The sequence below is a fragment of the Botryllus schlosseri genome, chromosome 5 (assembly GCF_051294905.1).
Source record: "Botryllus schlosseri isolate E-star chromosome 5, Bs_hap1, whole genome shotgun sequence".
NCBI classification, from domain to species: domain Eukaryota; kingdom Metazoa; phylum Chordata; class Ascidiacea; order Stolidobranchia; family Styelidae; genus Botryllus; species Botryllus schlosseri.
The window spans coordinates 18,314,843-18,333,986 of NC_137240.1; the positions used below are offsets into that span (position 1 = coordinate 18,314,843).

A 19,144-nucleotide genomic window follows, 5' to 3' on the forward strand; every position below is an offset into this window, starting at 1 on the left:
TTCAGAATTATGTCACAATTACTCATATACCTGACATGGAGCTTCCTTGTTTCCCTAATTGCAACAAACATAATGAGTATTAACCCACGCGCTATTTTGTACTGTAGTCACCCGATTAATGTGACAGAACATCGCCAACTTATTGTCGATAGACATGAATTTTATTCATTTTATTGTCGTTGGTGTCAATTGTTGATTTGTTTGTTTCATTGATCATTTTAAACCAGGCAGATAGCCCTCATTGTAGTTCACTTTACACCGGCCCCCTTCGTGTTAGACCAGACGTTGGGACTAGTGATATCGCTGGCAGTATTTATCGCGAAAATATTCTGGCGGGCTAAATATATCCTTAATGCAGCGGTTCTTAACCTTTAACGGCCGGATACCTTTTTGCCAATCACAACGCCAAATTGTTGGTAAAGTCACGAAAACTAAAATCTACATTACATATCTAACGGCACATTCAATACCTTAGTATAGAATATGGATTAACAGTTCTTGCCATGAAATGCGCATTAACATAATGTTAAAAGAACGAAACCATTAAAATATGATTTCCACACGAAACGAAAACACTCAAATAGCTGGTTCTTGGTACAGAACATGAAGATAGCTGTCAATGCGACATTCATTGTAATAAAATATTTGTTGAACTCCAATACTTTTCGGGTGCCTCTTTTCAAGAGTTAACGGCACACTAGCATAAACAGTCTAAAATTTAGTAAATAGCAACCTTAAAATATAGCACAGTGTTCGAAACCATAATCAAGACATATATGTACAGTGTACACATGTATATTACACTGAAAAACTCCATGAACCATCTCGTTATGGAACAATGTGAAAATCAATACTGACCAACGCCTAACTTTTCGTAAAATCTGTTATGCGGTGTATGGTGGATCCGCTTTTAGTAGACTTCGGAAACATAGTCAGGCCGACTATGCTATTCCTTGAGTGATAGTCTTGAAACTTGCTCCATTGCTATAGATACCACCGCCGTTATTATATACCAGTGGTTAGAAACCTATGGCTCGCGAGCCATAAATGGCTCTTTTTGGTATAAGATATGACTTACTGCCAAATATTTATTTTGTACTGATTTGATCTATATTGCAGCGACTTGTTGGTAAATTTCCATCACGGCCAGAGTAATTATTCTCGTGGCAGTATAAACATGCCTTTGAGAGGTAAAGACAATGCCGTCTTCAGGTTTAGGAACTCGCACTCGCGAATTCTATGCACCCGACTCGAAATCTTGAATTGTGCGATAAGTTAATTAATGAAAGAGCATAGCAGACATGGCGACCCCAATTTGAAAACGCGATTTTCAAATACACATTGTCTTCCTGATCTACGGCGCGAAATGAACTTTTGTGGATGTGACATGATTCACAATTACAAACTCGAATTACAAACACCGCCATATAGCTATCCACGTTCTTGATTGGCAACTAAGTATAGCACTCTGTAGTACCGCACCGGCGATAAAATGTATGCGTGTAGCGCCACCTTATGTTACCGCCGAATACTTTGAGAATTGAGAAGTCGATAAGTATTTAGATCTTTGGAATCAGTGTGACAGTCACATTCGATTGTTATCGGTTATGATAAATTCTCAGCTACTTACGATGAATTGCGTTATCAATGGCGAGGCTTGGCCCGTCTGTGCCTTACCTCTCGTTTCGCGCTTTATTTTCGAACAATAAATACCAGTTTTTACAGAGAAAATATGGCGCAAACGAGGAATCCCATGTAGTGAGTTCGAATTAGTGCACTACTAATTTTCAATTGTGACGGAACAGTTGATTGACAGGTATGGCTCTTTGGGAGTCGAGATGGAAAACATAGGGCCTATATGGCTCTTCGGGCAAAAAAGGTTCCCGACCACTGATGTATACCATACCAGTTTTCAATATTTGTTGCGATTGTGAACATCGTGGAACGACGTGGAGAGGCAATGGCCGACTCAGTGCTTATAGCACTAATAGAGCGCTGATACATATACGATTGTTGAGTTCGTCCAAGCGTACCAGATTGATAAGGTCATAAGCACTACTTTGTTTCCGTTTGAACAATTATTATAATTGATAATAATTATAATATATATACCATTACTTCATCAAACTATAGGGCTGCAGTTAGAGGTTGCTCTAACTGCTCAGTAATTTGATCGGACAAGATGAAGAATGCAAATATTTCGGCCATTTCTTTATTGTGAGCGGCTTTCGGGGATCTGATAAGCAAAGCTTATTTTGAGCGCTAACGGGAAAAGAAAATGTATACCCCATTCAGGCATTTGCAGGCGATTTGCAATCCGCAATTTCACTACATATTGATTTCTCTTCGTCTAGAAATAGTAATTGATTGGTATCGCATGAAATCGTAGGTAAGGACAAATACCCCTACTGCGCAATTTTAACTGCGAAGGCGAGGACTAAAATATAATTCACCTATTACAACCTTGTGCCGAAGATTAATAGGTGATTTTGGCCTATACTGGGTTCCTGTTTGTAAGACGGGGCACACATCAATGCAAGGTGCAGCAAACAAGGCTAGCATTCTTCACCAGCCTATGTCTTGCTACAAAAAGTGATAGTGAAAAGTTCGTTTGAGTTGTTTCCACTATAAGAATTTAAACGGTCGAGTATTTTTATACAAGATGGAAGGTGCATTTAAGTGACGTGAATCTTCAATCATTTACATCTAATGTGAAGATAAAATATAGGACTATATGCCTTGGACGTTTCCATGACTTTACAACAGTCAGGCATCACTTACATTCAATCTCTTGTAACCTAATAGTTATGCTTTTACAAGTTTGGTAAAACAAGGTAGTCATTTCTTCGTATATGAATAGCAATTTATTGCACCATACTGGAACTAAATCCAACTGCAGTGCACTGTTGAGAAATGCAATATCCTACTTTGAATATGAGCAAGGCATTACTGAAGCTGTGAAGATCCACTACCCTGAGATGTTATCGTTCTTTGCGATATAAAAAGCTATATGTGATGAAGGAAAAGGAAACTCGAAAATTGGCGTCCAAGTTGAAAGGCTCCTAGCAACATTGCAGGGACCTCACCTCAGCAGGCCTTTCGTAAGTTTGGCTGATACCGATAATGATAAATATGGCATTTATAGTGGGTTTCAAAAAGTTGTCTTAGTTTAGACCTGGCTTAAGGTCAGTAAATGACTTGCCTAAGTCGCAAGGCTCTGAGCCATGTTCGCCTTTCAGGTCGCTTAACCCGTTAGTTGCGAGGAATTACTATCTACTCTGTCGCTGTAGCGACGTCAAAGCGGAACCGAGGTCAGATTGTTACTGTTTTGAGTTGCTCGATGATGTTGTTGAGTAAAGCGATGCAGTGAAGGAATTTGAAACGACTTCATAAGGTGAAATTTTCGGACGATGATCAGAACAGAGTGCCGAGGAAGTATGTGGCAAATGTTGAGAACCCTTTCGCAAAGTATTCGAAGAAAGATTGCGACTGCGATTCCAATTTAAAAGACACAGATCTGCCTAGCGTTTTCGCATGTTACATGATGAAGATTATGCTCTTGGAGATACCTAATATCCACCGGGGACTAACTTACGTCACTATTATGCCCACGAACGTTGGCCGGAAAAAATCACTGTTGTACTCATATTGCTACCCTCTAGCAGTAGAGAATATAGTAATGCTTTGGGTGTTAAAAAAATATCTTACGGATTGACTATACTTTTCAAGAAAGACCATGTTACACAGCAGGGATAGTGTGAACATGAGGTTCACGTTCGCGTTCTGTGTGTCAAACTCAGAAATTTAGAGGCTCGCGTTCACAGACTACCCTTGGTAGGTTCTGCACGGTGAACCTTTATCATACATTAAAATTTTTCACGACATTATTTTATATTTGGTCGAAATTTACTGCATTTCAGTTGCGAGTCAATACGCCGGCGGCATAAAAAAGCAACACTGAACGAGCATACACCTTGAAAATCTCAAAAATTTTACTTGCTTTGTTACAAAAGTTTGCTTGAAATATCCAGCTTACGGTTAGTGAATATTTAGTGACACTCTGCTGTGAGCTTGACCCGCAGTCACACAACATCAAGAGAGAAATACGCTGCCTACAGGTACCTCAAAAATGTTCTGATGTTATGGGACACTTTCTCCTTGCCCATCGCTAACTATGCCAATGGTTTCCGGGAAATTATTTCGGTATTTCAAGTTTTTTAATGTCTTCTGTCCGACATAAACATATGGAAGTGGCACATGAGTATAAGGGTTACATGTGCAGCCTTATTATCTGGTCACAAAGAAACACAATATTTCAGAGCCTACAAATATGATTTAATTGTGTTTGTGGTATTGTAACAATTCAACGTTTCTGTATTCACGAAGACTAACTGAGCGTGCAATTGTTACTGCACCTAAGACGTTGCCTTTTTGGAGAATGCCACACTCTAGGATCCTTTTTGAGCTATAATCAATAGAGATTTGCGATTCATTTGAGTTTTAGATCTGGTTTCCTAAGTCCTCCTGTAATCCATAGTAACAGTAGGGTTACATACGCCCTCCTTTAGGAGGATTTGTCCTACTTTTTCTGGTTTTTGAAAATGTCCTCCGAGGACCCCTAAATGTCCTCCTTTTTGATATTTTGTCCTCTTTTTGAGGAATTTTGGTCAAATACAGAGCAAAATGCCACTTAGATTCCTCAGAACAGCACAGAAGTGACGCTCCGACGGGTAATCCGGGAGCGGGGTGGAAAGTTGGCCTCTTTTTTGTCAACCACCTGATAAAGTGAATGAAAAAAACAGTATTTCGGTCGCCGTGCGAGAAAGATGACCTTTTTTAATTTTTTTTAGTTAACCGACTGCGAAGTGAGAAAGTTTTTTCAACTTTTCAGGAATTTCCACCGATATACTAAGTTTGAACATTTTTACAATGTGTCCACCTTTCCCGATTCCAAAATATGGTAATATATTCCAAAATATGGTAACCCTAGGTAACAGCATCTTGCTAATGGCAGTATCACGGCAATACACAAAGCAACCGAAAGTTGCCCGATGATGAAAACGCTATTTTTCATGATCGAAAGTGAGATATCTTTACTCTTATGCCAAGTAATATTTTCTCAATTCGCAAGGATGCTAAAAGTTCCAAATATTTTTATTCCAAGTCCCGAAGCCTATGCAACTTGTGTTAATGAACTACTCTACGTTCTGAATCATCTTCGATATCAAAATCTTAATCATTAGGCCTGCTATCCCTAAAATCTTCATCTTGATCGATTATCGAGCGTAGATGAGTTTCAAGTTACTCTGGAAAGGCTGAATGGTGCATTGAACCGCCAGCTGATAGTAAATGTAACGTTTATTTTCCATATCATATCCTGCAGTTTGTATCAAATATGTGTCTGAAATATCCTTGGATGATTGCATCCTCTAACAAAAAATGGGTGAAAGCATCGCTCTAAATCGATACCAGCAACTTTTTTCCTAATAATTCACTTCATCCCTTGGCTATATAGCGTAATATAAAATAAAAACGTGGATTTCGATATGGTATGGATAAGTAAAATGGCTAAATTCGTGAAACCTTGTACATTTTGAGCATACGACGTAGCGCAAAAACTTGACGTGATAAAAGAAAACCGGCGGCATTTTTGAAATCAGCACGTCAAAATTAGAATAAATCATAAGTGCAAAATCAAATTTCACAAATTGTTCGTGTAAAATTGTTGACCAGTGTTATTGGACATGACTTTGTGATTTGACTCCTGGCTTGGCTCGACTTGACTTGACTTGATTTGACTCGAGTCCAAATGTACAATAACTCGAATTGCCTTGTGACTCGACGTTAGTGACTTGATCGCCACACTTGCTCCAGACTACATATCCGTGAAAAGTGAGCAGGTATACGATTTTATTTGTGTCCGCTCCGAGAATATTTGACATTCGCCCAAGATGTTGCGTATTGATTTTGTTTATTCAAATTGATCACGCACAATGTACACTACACATTATTAATGAAATTGACTTCGTGAAACAGACTAGCATATAAAAGGGATTGTCATCCAATTTCAGCTCCAGAGTTCCCTCTTGCGTGGGATTTATGCTGTAAGAAATGAACGGACTATTTCAGTAAAAAACCGGTCAACAATTACTTTCGTAATTTCGTTTTCTCGTGGGTATGCTTTGTTATCTTATTATTTAAAAGTAGACATTGAATAAAAGCAATTTTGAACTATAATATCGATATGCCCGGAATATACATTGAATCATACCTTAACGCACTAACTAGTTTACTATAGAACGTGTAATTATTTGTATGCACCGTCATAGATATTGTAGTTATATACAGCATACACGTACAAGGCCACGAGAGAATATATACTCTACTAATAGTCAAATATATGCTTGCTTATCCCTCTTACTCTTTACCGAAACAATGGTGTAGAATCAGATGTTAATATAGTGATAGTCAATATGAGATCACCGCTAAAGACTAGAGTGTGGATTAGTGAAATTTGCAAATGATGATATCGACAGGAGGCAACATATCAAATCATAACACTTGCCATTCGTTCCTATCATGGGGATATTTGACAAGTTACCGGACAATTATCCCAACTGAGTACAATCGACGACGTCTGCGTAGCAAGTCACAGAAGGGTATTATCCCACCTGAACCTGTACATTGTAGTTTTCCCAACGTGTGCCATCCGGCTTCACCCGCATGGTCGATGTCACCAAATCGCATTTCAGTTACTGGTAATTTCGACTTATCAGTCAAATAGCCTTCGTCTTGTGTGATTGAAATGTCATTTTTATCGCAGTTGCATTTCCTCAGCTTATTGTCACATGTTCCTGCAACAGTGCAGCTTTTATTGCCGAATCAAATTCATATTTAATCGATGATTTATTGATATGATGATTGTGTTTTCGCCGTTATATATCGATACGGATCGAGCAATGATAATACAACAATAATTGGTATCGGTAAATCTCTCGATAGACGATACAGCGTCAGAAAAAGGTCAATTTCATTACCCCTCGATATCGGTTGCTTACAACTAGCTTGCAAATTTCAATTGTAATTGATCATGTTCAACGCCATGAAATGCATTAAGGGCGATAATTTATTAGGAGATTGTATCAGTCATACCGTCATATAAATTTATATCGGCCATGGAACTTTAGAAATTCCTTGTGCGGATGGTCATGATTGAAATAGGGCAACTCAAACGATTGGGAGTGTTATGTCATGCGCGCCAGTAGCACAAAATAATAGTCCTCAAGGATACACGGAGCCTCCCAATTCGTTTCGAATAATCCTACATTATCCAACAATAGGGTTACCATATTTTGAGATTCGAAAAAGAGGACACTTGTGAAACATTCTGAAAGCAACAGGTGAAAAAGCGATGATTAAGATAACCTTTCGACCTATAGAACTGTGTTGACTAATAAGAAGGTCATTACTTTGTCTCGACACCCGTTTTACCCGACTTATTACGAAACTCTGACGACCCTTGCGTCGGGTTCGAGTCTTTGATCGCAATTTCATCCTTTTTGTAGAAAAATAGGACATTTAGGGATCCTTCGAGAACTCTTTCAAAACAGGACAAATACTCCAGTAGAGGACGTATGGTAACCCTATCCACAAACCCAATGTATATACGCAGCATTCAGGACTGTGAAAAATAGATTGATTCAATTGCTGGTGGATTCGAGTCGAGAGTAGACCAGTCCTTTCAACCTATTTCACCTCTCGACATCATCTGAAAATCGAAACCACTTCGCTGCACACTAACTCAGAGATTCACAACCTTTTATGCCTACGACACATTGAAAACTACCGAAAGATTTCGCAGAGCCCAAATCCATACAAGAGGGGTTAATGTTATTCATGATATCCATGGTGTTTCGATTACAATGTCCAGCTACATCAGGAGGATATACTTTATTATGATTCGGTGTCTGCCGCTTTGTTGCACGGTTCACTTCTAGGCTTTGATGAGACACCGCATACGCAGATAAGATGACGGGGAGGGGCCTACATTAACCCCATCCCGTACGTATACATTCTGGAGTCAACCTCGGTCGGATTCAAAACCGACACCCATTGGTGTTGTAGCTGTGGATCTGAGTACTACGTCATCTCACCACAGCCATGCGCTGGTGGTCTTTGATGAAGTAATTCTATTTTCTCGGAGCAATAAGTTAGGCAAGATAGTGTGAGGGTGATACATCCGGCTTCTCGCTCTGTAGGTCGTGGGTTCAATCCCAGGCCGAGTCAGACCAAAAATTTGAAAGCTGGTAACCGCAGATATCCAGCTAGGCGCCCAGCATCCTCGGATAGCATGGAGGAGAAAAAGGGGGTGCAGACAAGATGACTTTACGGTCGTATCGCATCTACATCGTCAAAGCATCTCGACGGTGCCTGCGGCAAAAAATAATATCATCTCTCTCTCTCTCTCTCTCTCTCTCTCTTTCTTCGCCTACTTGGACTACTTACCCTGCAGTTACGTTTTCGACTACCTCAACTTCTACTTAAACAGTTTTTTAGCCGAGTGATATAATCATAAGAACTGGATGCAACGATCTCTCTATCATGATAAATGAATATGTTTTCGAATAATTCATCTATTTGCTGTGTTCTTCGTCATTTGTGTTAGTCATGGAGATGCACGTCAGCAATTTCAAATGTAGGCACCTCAGATTGCCTCCAAGATATGTGCGACCTCTCTACCAAATAAAACCTCTGAAATTACTAACTTGACTACTTTACAAGGCTTTCATTTTCTACATCCAATTAAAGTGGTTTTCACTTTTTTTGGTTTCTGGTTGAGTGATTTTCGCCGTTAACATACGTTACGCTGCAATCTTGCATTTCACGGCACTGCCAGCGAGCGCCCTAACAATTTAAATGTGGATAGCTACGCTTGCAATTCGAATTTGTAAACATCACGGAAACATCACAGAAAGTTCATTTCCCACTCCTGATTAGGAAGATAACAATGATTTGAAAAAGGCATTGTTATCATAGGCGGTCAAAGTAGTGAAAAAAAAACCACTCAAGTAGAAGTGGACGTAGTCAAGAAAAATTTACTCAACTACGAGTAGAAGTATTACTTTTCAAAGCACCCTAAAACTACTTCAAGTAGAAGTAGAATTGACTGACCTTAAATCTACTAAAGTAAGTAAGTAGTTGTGAAAACGATCGTAATTCGTTCGCATAGATTGTCAAAAGCTGCAAATTAAACTATGCAAAAGGTGCAGAGCTTGATTCTCATTGATGCATCCCAGAGGTATCAATTTTCGATAGCATAAGAATTCGTCCGTATCATGAGATGTTAATAATAGTATTGATACGGAAATGCGATACTAATCTGCTGTTTACTCGAACAGCCCGTTTTAGAAAATATGATGGTATGGCCCCTCTCCCATATTATAAGACCCGTAGTTTAGTCGAAGAGCAATACGGAAAAGTTTTATCGGATACAGTGTTAACACTTTTTCCCTATTAGTAAACGTTAATGAAAGTCTGGTGGTTCGTAAAAATGCCATATTGTGTAACTTTATTTCCTGAGAATAAAGACATAACTGCCCTTGCTTTTGCACTTCATCATGCATGTTCTCCATACAAAAGAACTCAAACTATGATAGTGGGAATTGAATAAGAACGATGAAATCTGCTTCTAAAAAGCGGAAAATATGTTTCATGTCTTTAGTCCAGAAAGTTGTGGTCTGCTAAAACAGGTCTAAAGCTAAAAATAAAGTTCAGAGTCCACTTTTCCAGATTAGGACATGTCATGAACTGCTAGATTACGATATGATAAGTAAATGACAGATTGCGAAACATCAGTTTCAAACGTTATGATAGGCCATATTTGCTGTGATGAAATATTTCATGTGGGCGACGATGCGGCATGAACGGAATCACGCAATCCGTTACCTAATTTATGCTCACCGATACGTTCGTGAAATCATATTGGTCACTCCATATCTACTGTGCGCGCAGTGCGACGAAAATTCTGGGCTTTACTGAACTTGTAAGAAAATTAAATGTTGACACTTCGTGAAAACAGCCCCGAAATTCGTCAGGCTATCCCGATTGATGGATTAACCTACTTCTACTCGACAAAATGAAAATAGCGAAAAGTAGGTGAGTAGATCACAATATATTATGAAGTAGAAGTAGCAGGGGATTAGATCTACTTCAATAAACACCCAAGTAGCGGGAAATTACTTGAGTACTTCGGAAAAGTATAAGTGCATCGTTAATGACCACCTCTGATTGTTATACAGGCGCCGCCATGTCTGCTCTTTTCTGCGATCAATCAACAATTTGTGCAAAACTAAATCAAGAATTCAAGGCACACGATATACCGGATACAGCGAACTCGCAATGGATATTGGTTTAGGACTTTACAGCAATTATGTTTTTGCAAATAGGCAAACTTATAGGGCAATGAGCTTAAGCAGAAGTATATATCAGATTTAAGACTCCATCACTGTAAAATAGCAAAGAAATGAATTCAAATATTGTCAAAATACCAGTCCAACAATAAACTACTTCTTGAACGTGAGTTTATATACTTTATTTTATTTTGAGATTTATTATTTTGAATATTTTAAATTTTTGGTAATCGCTACCATCGCTAGAAGAGCAAAGTATGACAAAAGTTATCTTCAGCCTGGCTTTGCATATCCACATGATAAAGGAGGGAGTAAGCCAAAATGTGTTTTATCGTTCAAACTAAATAGAGCGCATGCTACGCTTAATAAAATTGCCAATGCTGTTGCATTTCCCGACAACGTATCACCTCTGTGAATGTGGATTCGCAACAATGTTACTTCTGATGATAATGCAGCGTACTCTCTTCGATATTCAATATCACATGCGACAGGATTTTATCATCACAAAATTAAGACATTGTCAGAGTATAATCCAGCTCAACTATCAGCTTAAGTGAACTTGTTTTTAATAACCATCATGTTTATTACGTGTTGCATTTTATCACTCCACAAGCGGCTACTGTTTTTTTCGGACATTTTTTCAATTAAAATAACATCTATCACTTTTTCGAAGGATTCGAAAAAATAGGAGGGAGGCATTACCTTTCCTCAATTTTTAAAAGAGGCTACGGTGTGGCAAATGTTGGGAACCCCTGTCCTAAACAATTGAAACACGGAGCCTCCGCGAAAAAAGTAAATGGCCCTCTACGGGTTTACGACCCCAGGTTTAAAACCACCTCTATGATCCAAATATATTTCGTCGTTCTTTTCTCTGTCAACTTGACATACCATTGTCTAACCACCATGATATCCTATTGGCCTTCATTTATATACATATTTATAATTTTTGGAAAATATATGAAATTTAGTAATTTGTGTTACAGGTAAATATTCGTACCTTCTTGATTACTGGTCAGACATGTTGTAAATGTGGCAATAGATTTCAATGTCTAGCACGGCGGGAGATAGTCGCAATAACTGGGCATAAAACTTCTCGAATAGCCCGTAACTCCACCAAAGAAACTAAAGAGAACTCATTGTCTGATGAGTGATTCTTCAGTTACCTGTTTCTCCACACCCACAATATCCGGGTCTTTTAGATGAAGCCCCTCCCCAATATTTCATTTGTTCGCCATCCCTTGATATCCAATATCCCTGCGTGGGTATGCTCAGAACAGAATGCTTGCATCGGTACTAGATGTAAATATGCAGACATGATTTCATTGGATAAAAGACTCATCCTATAATTTATAAATGTCCACATATATTTATTGCAGCAAAATAATCATGCTGCTTATACTCACAGTAGTAGCTTGGTGAAGGTACATTAACGCATTACATTCAACAATAGAATCAGAAGTGACCAAAGAGATGCATGTAAACAAGCCTAAAAATGGCTGCTACATCGTGTGCGTAAAGTGTATTGTTATACCTTAATATACTGTTGACATTGTTTAGAATGTTTAATAATCTTCACTATGTGTTCCATGGCGATGTCGTACTGCGGTCTGTGGGAGTAGCATGCTGCACCAGAACATCTAGTTGCCTGCGTCTCTTCCGTCGAGTTGTGCAAGATTTCAGTTACAGCTAAAAATAATTTGGTGATAAGTATGGCAAGTTTTTGCTGCACAAACGTTGTGATATAGTTGCACTTTATTTTAGCACATGTTACCCTTAAAAGTCGCATTTCTAATCAGGGCTGTTGAGTCGGCCAATTTTACCACCAACACCAACTCTGACTCCGACTCCAGACATTTTCATTATACCGACTCCAACTCCGACTCCGACTCTTGAGTCTTTGAAGGCACCGACTCCGACTCCGGCCCCGACTCCGACTATTATCTTTAGAATACTCCTACTCCAACAGTATGACCAATTTACTTCGAAAATTGTATGCCACAATGACGGTTAAATCACTCATGCAAACATATGATTGATTAACGATGGCATGCAAATTTGTTTCATTGTGGCACATCTCGAATTATCCACTTTGCAAATAAGATGGAAAATGCATTTCTAAATACCCTTCCTTTTTCACATCTTATAAGTTTTTATAACATGGACTTTGAAATACGCTAATATGTATGAATCATTCAAAAATGACATATATCCAACTCTGATCAAACATGTGTAGATAAAACAATCGAAGTGTAGCTCTTGTGTATGAGTCAGCAACTAATATAGAGATGTAACTTAATAATTTTCTCATTACACACTATAATGATTACAAGCACACACACTCTCTCTACGCTAATAAACATTGGTCAGAAACGAAATTTAGAAAGTAGTGAAATGGCATATATCTAGCAGACATGGGGTAATCGCGATTAGTAATCGTAATCGATTACGACGATTACAGCATTTTCAAGTAATCGTAATCGCAATCGATTACATTCGAAAAAATCCCGAAGTAATCGTAATCGTAATCGTAATCGACTACTTCCCATATTTAATCGATTTCTTTGTGAAAGAACGATTACTTTTTATTTGTACAAGAACTGTGACATAAACTGAACACTCGTGAACAAGGAAGAGTTATTATACCAGTTATTGAGAGCGTAAACGTCTGATTTTCAAATGCTACTGGTCATTATTACGTCAGAGTTGCCTATTAGCTTTGCTCGTCTTGCGCAAGAAGTGTCCACACATAGTAAATAGATATTCGATGTACAATAGTGTGATTGTAAGAAAACCCACCGTGCTGTATATCGGGTTATCAATACATTTCAGACACCACTACCTTGCAACAGGATAATTAATCACCTCTCAGTCTAAGTTAAAATAGCAACTTTTGTATTGATGTTTGGTTCTGCTTAGTTAAACTATAGAATGTAATAGTTCTAATTCTATAGTTAAATGCAGTTTCACCGTGCTGCTTGGCGAGCCGTAGGCCAATATGGTACGATTGTACACCAGACAAAGGTTTGAAATTTTGTACTCGTCAAATAAAACATTACGGTTTCCACTATAGAGGAACATCCTCTATATTTCCACAACGAAGCATTAAAATCAACAGCTGCTGATATATATCATAACCGAGCCGTTTTTTTGCCGTTTTCGTAATGGAAGCTTGCATTACATCATCTGCATCAAGTTGAATGCAGAATTTTATGTTCACTATCTCGTATTCTCATATTATTCTACTCAAGACGGGCGCAAATCGCTATTTCACAATTCTTTATTGAAGATTTGGACCTGCCGCCATAGCCATCGGCTTATATACCATGTTTGCGTGGGATGTAGCTAGAATCGGGATAAATAGCTAGAATCAGGATAAAAACAGCAAAAGTTTCCTCCACCCAAACATTGGTCTTGGGCCCCCATAGAGTAGGCAATTTTGAAGTTGAAGATTGAATTTTATCAATAATATTGGTAATTGCATTATATTGCGTTTTTAATCCTATCTCAGCGCCCGATGGCCGGATTTACCTGAAGAGCAGGGGCGCGCAATTCATAATTATAACATCTGGTATCTTGGAATAATTACTTCATTGTATGTTGTTAATTCGTGACCTCCGGTCTGTTATATAGCCAAAAGATATTGATAGTAGTGGCCCAAACATAGCAGAATAAAAGAAAAACTTGCGTGAGACGCACGCACAAATTGTCATGTCTAATGCTCTGTGGGTGCCAGGGTGGCATTTTCATCGTGGGCTCCGATTGAAAGGAATAGACTGTTAGTCACGCCCACCCAGCGCGGCTATTGACAATGGACACATTATCTAAGTTTCGGCCGATGTCTTTCATTAGTAGCACACTTTGTGGAGTCTCATGTTGGCCGAAACTGCACATGTCTATTGATGTGTCGAGGAGCGGTATTGACTGGCACCTAAATGCCTATTACTATGAATTATACAAGCCTTATTTCTTGAGAGGGAGACGTATGCATTTTGAAATCAAGCTATCTAGATACATTTAAATCGCAAAGCTCAAAGAGAATATCCAAGTTAATGAAATCTATCGCAAATACTCTTATAATTTATGTTGGCTTGCGAAATACTTTGAGTACCCTCCAACCACGCTCCCAGCCCTATTGGGGAATTTGGGGTGTGGCAGTTATGGAATGCAAAACGTTGTGTGCGATAAACTGTCCCCTATAAAATGGGCAATGGGTACATTATGACGTAACAAGGAAATGTCCCATCTTTTGTAAAGACATTTGTTATATCATTAAGCCTTTTCAGCGCAATCCATGTATTGTCTTCCAATACAACTACTACGATGAAAAATAAATGTAATCGTGAGTAATCGTGATTACTTTTCCAATGTAATCGTAATCGTAATCGACTACTTCCTAATTTTGCTGTAATCGTAATCTTAATCGTAATCGCGTGATTCAGAAGTAATCGTAATCGCAATCGATTACATTCATGAAGTAATCACCCCATGTCTGATATCTAGTCTAAATGCACTTATAGTCAAGTATTCAAGGACTAGGATTTAGTCTTTATTAATCATTCGCTCGACACAAGCAGCTGAGCTAGACTACAATTATTTTTAATTTTGCCAAGTGGGAAGGAGCGTTTAGTTATACTTACAACAATTTTACAAATCCCCACGATGTATTTACTCTGTCACAGTATCATTGTAATAATTCCAAGTATTACATCAATTTGTGACTGCATCGCGGATATGGATATTGTGATTTTCTTCCTCTATGCAACTGAAGTGCGATTTGCAACTAATATCCAATTTTATCAATATGGTGGTTACTAATACCAAATATTGATTGTACATAAATATCATATTTTAGGTAATATTAGTTAGTGCTTTTGAAAGCAACTGTTTTCATAATAAAGAGGTGGAGTCGGAGTGTGGGTCATTTTCACAAGCGCGAACTCCAACCACTATATAGTTTTCGCGACTCAGACTCCATGAAGTGAAAAATTAGCCGCACTGCGACTCCGACTCCGACTCCGACTACCCAGCCCTGTTTGTAATTTCATAATATAAATAGGATATGAGATGCTTGAAAGATTCCGTTGTATATCCCAACCGTTTAAGATTTGCAAGGTATCTGCTTGTTTCGTTTATTTCTTCGCTACATGACAGCATTTCGCTGTGCGATCCTACATAGCTTCCCATTTCAAGGACGTCATGGAGAGACCGCCGAAAATTACAATTTTTGCCGGTATTCAGCAAGAAAACAACCCAATGAGAAAATAATTATTCGTAACAAACCAAACAGCAAAGCGACAAACCATGGATTAAGTGAAGTGCCACACACCGAACCCCTTCGTCCGCAAACTTGACACACGGCATTACAAAAGTCAGTGTTGGCGACTTTACCAAAATCAATAGCCTGATGAGGAGATCCAGTAAAAAATTAATTTTCGGTGGTCTCGCCTGGGCGCCCATCAAATGGAAAAAGGCCTCAAATTTAAACGACAATGAATCAAATATGCGATCTATTTACATATAGTTCAGGCAATGTTGCGCTTGGCTGAGGTTTTGAACTTCTTGCTTGCAAGCCTTTTCGTCATACATAACATTGAGGTGCAGCTTATTCATCACATAGCTCTTTGTGAAGCAAATCAAAGGGAGAATCATAATATAAATACTTGACTCCTTTACATTTTGCGCAATACTTGATAAACGTTGCAGTATAAAGTTACAAGAATTCGCAACATAAAATTTCTACAAACAGCTTAAAACCCCATAGCCTGCTGAAGACATTCTGAGTATTTAGGAAGCTCCCGGAAGCTGTAAAAAAGCTGCCAAACCTGCAAAAACTGGGCCTATTGATACCATATAATATAACTCTTGAGAGAACATATCTAATACTTTTTCGAGTTCGTGATATATTAGCCCTATGTGCTCCAGATGCGTTCCTCTGACAAAGATTGACTTGTCTTCGTAGGAAATTTGTCCAATGCAATCACTCGGTCTAGTCGACTTTCTTAATCCCTGTTGACAGCATGATAAAAACAAGCAGCGTTTTAAAACACGGTGCAGCATTCAGTAATATCAGCAACCAGGGTTGTAATGACTCGAGTTGCGATTTTTTGTTTACTCGACTTGACTCGAGTCATTTTTTTCAAATGCGTAAAATCACTCGACTCGAGTCAGTTTTTGTCTTGACTGAAAGCTCTTAAGAGTTTCACTTCCCTATCGTCCCCTTCGTACGTTGTCGCCCCCAATCGCTCCTTTCCCTGTTTCTAAAAATTCCCCACAAGGAGTGAGGTGATATCGCCCAGATTGGGAGCCACTTGACTGTTAGGACTCCTTTCTTGAAACGCTAAACATGCCAAATCTAAGTATGTTTTGCACACCAGGGGGTAATATTTTTAAACGGACAAATTATGACGCGTTTCACAAGAAAGGTTTCCGACTCCGATTTACTGGGATATGAATTCTTGATTATAATGTGGGAAGTCACACATCCACCCAAAATACATATATATAAAGAAAATAATTAAATAAAAAAAACATAATAAACAGAAATTAGTCCAATCGTAGTAGATATTATAAAAGAACGGCACCCTAATTTCGCACGAGACCGCTGGGAATATTTAGTGTAGGAGTGTGCACCATGCATCCTGCGGGAGCGCGACTGTTATGCGAACCACCATTTCGGCGATGGGCATTTCCACTCTAGGAGACACCCCACATGCAACTACGTCCGCCACGTCCGCTTCCGAAATAATTCACCACGATGTTTAATATTCGCCACATGATGATCAAATCATTCGAACTTATTATGTCCAGATGCTGAAATAACCAGCCCCAGTCCAGTGCCCGCTGACTGAGTAGCAAGATGCCAATGAGATCCGCAGGTGAAAATAATGATCCCCGTATAGCGAAATGCGAATTTGTAATGATGTTTGCCTCATGAAAGCTGGGCGCGATCTTTGGAGCTTTGCAGACACACCTAGAGTCTGACAAACCTTGGTATGCCATCATATCAACTTGCCTGAGACGGGAGGGGTGAGGCGCGTTTTTTCATGATGAGGTCATATCGTCGTAACAACTTTGATGGTACTGACATTTACTGGCTTGGAAACGATGGAAGCAACCGCAGCGCGACTGAAAACACTGGTCAACACATATTTTAGGCAGACAAAGTAAGAGTGGTTTTGGGGTTCTGAAGGCCACTGATTCCGAATATGGCCTTAGCTTATTAAAATTGGCTCGTGTTGTGGAGATAACCCATGGGGCTATTTTGACCAAAATCCCCCGTTTTCGGGGCAATGACCAGATATAAAATCGGCCCAGTCATACTATAAAGTTTGAAAATCCAATCTACTTGTTATTTTTACACAGAGAAGACTCTTTTAAATCAAAATACAGCAACAGCACTATATTTAGGGGTGATATATTTATCATAGTGACAGACTTTCACGGATATCATGTACACAAATAAACTCTAGTCATGTTTATAAATATTTATCTAGCTATTACTCAAATAACGTGGCATTAATTCAATCAGTTTCACGTCAACCACCTATTGCAAATTTGAAATAATCAGTTGGAATATAATATTATTAGTAGTAGCACAATTGTTTTATGGTACGATTTTCGCCTGTAAGCTATTTAGTGCAGTTTCTCGAAAGGTTCGGGCAATTGTATGCCATAATATGTTCAATTATTCATCTCAATCCACCTGATCTTTCTTTTGTTGTTCTGATGTCTTGTTAGAACCTCTCTCCTTGCTAATCAACAAGATGATCAGGAATTATATCAAGATGACTGAAAAGGAAGTGAATTATTTTGCTCCTGTTTGTGCTCAAGATTTCGAAATGCAGCTACGAATTTTCGGACCAACTGCTTGTAGTTGGGTGCTTTGTGATCATCTAAAAGGTTTTATTTACTACATCTTAAGAGAAATTACATGTAGTAAACTCCTTCCAAATGTGAAATTGCAATTTTTATTTCCAATTCGAATGTACCAGATGCCATATATAAGCTTGTCGTTTGTTAGGGTGACTATAGGTATACCCACTTTGTTGACTCAGTGGAAAATTTATCCATTCATCAGTCAAGAGAAATGAGACGCATTCGAGTATTACAGTTAAGCTTTTCAAGGAAAAATTCTATAGTTTTATACTCCTCTTTAATCTTGGTTGGATGACCAATTGATACAGAGGAATATGTATTTCCGTTGTGGCTTCACAAACTGATTTTTTGACAAATAAATATTTAGCATCATGTCATGTTAATATTGATAGAATGACTGAGAACGACATGAGGGTTCTTTATAGTCAATTATCTATTTATGGGCAGTGTATAAAATTAGAAAAAATTACGATTTTCTTCCTAGCAAGTGAAATAGGCCTATTTAAGAGTGACTACAGTAATTTTGGGCTTTTTTAGGGGTATAAATATCTTCTAACAAAGAGCCAATCTGACAAAGTGAATGTGATATTCGTAATCAGCAACTTCGAAAACCCCAGAAACGGCTCTCAGATGTTCTGCCTGACAAAAATTATTTTACATTTTGTTGACCAGTGAAATAAATGATGCTAATATCACGTACATTAAGCGATATAGTTCTACCAGTACCAGTATCAGTTTATTTATATTTTCATCATTTAAAAACAACACAAAACTGCGAAACAATGAAAAGATAGGAAGGTGTCGAAACTACTTGGAGTATTCATTGAAATCAGACACCTACCTTGGCCTATAGGCGAAGT

General features: G+C 38.5%; 1 protein-coding gene across 3 annotated transcripts in view; it reads right to left on the minus strand.

Moving 5' to 3' along the window:
• Positions 1 to 5,307: 5,307 nt before the first annotated feature.
• LOC145439301 (uncharacterized) overlaps positions 5,308 to 19,144 on the minus strand; it is a 29,849-nt gene continuing 16,012 nt past the window's right edge. For all 3 annotated transcript variants that reach the window (XM_080316802.1, XM_080316800.1, XM_080316801.1), the window contains 4 exons: positions 11,941 to 12,095; positions 11,573 to 11,702; positions 6,672 to 6,854; positions 5,308 to 6,102 (listed from right to left, as the gene is read on the minus strand). In XM_080316802.1, coding sequence (XP_080172928.1) covers positions 6,098 to 6,102; positions 6,672 to 6,854; positions 11,573 to 11,702; positions 11,941 to 12,095 — 473 coding nt within the window. In that variant the 3' untranslated portion in view covers positions 5,308 to 6,097. The remainder of the gene's footprint in view (positions 6,103 to 6,671; positions 6,855 to 11,572; positions 11,703 to 11,940; positions 12,096 to 19,144) is intronic.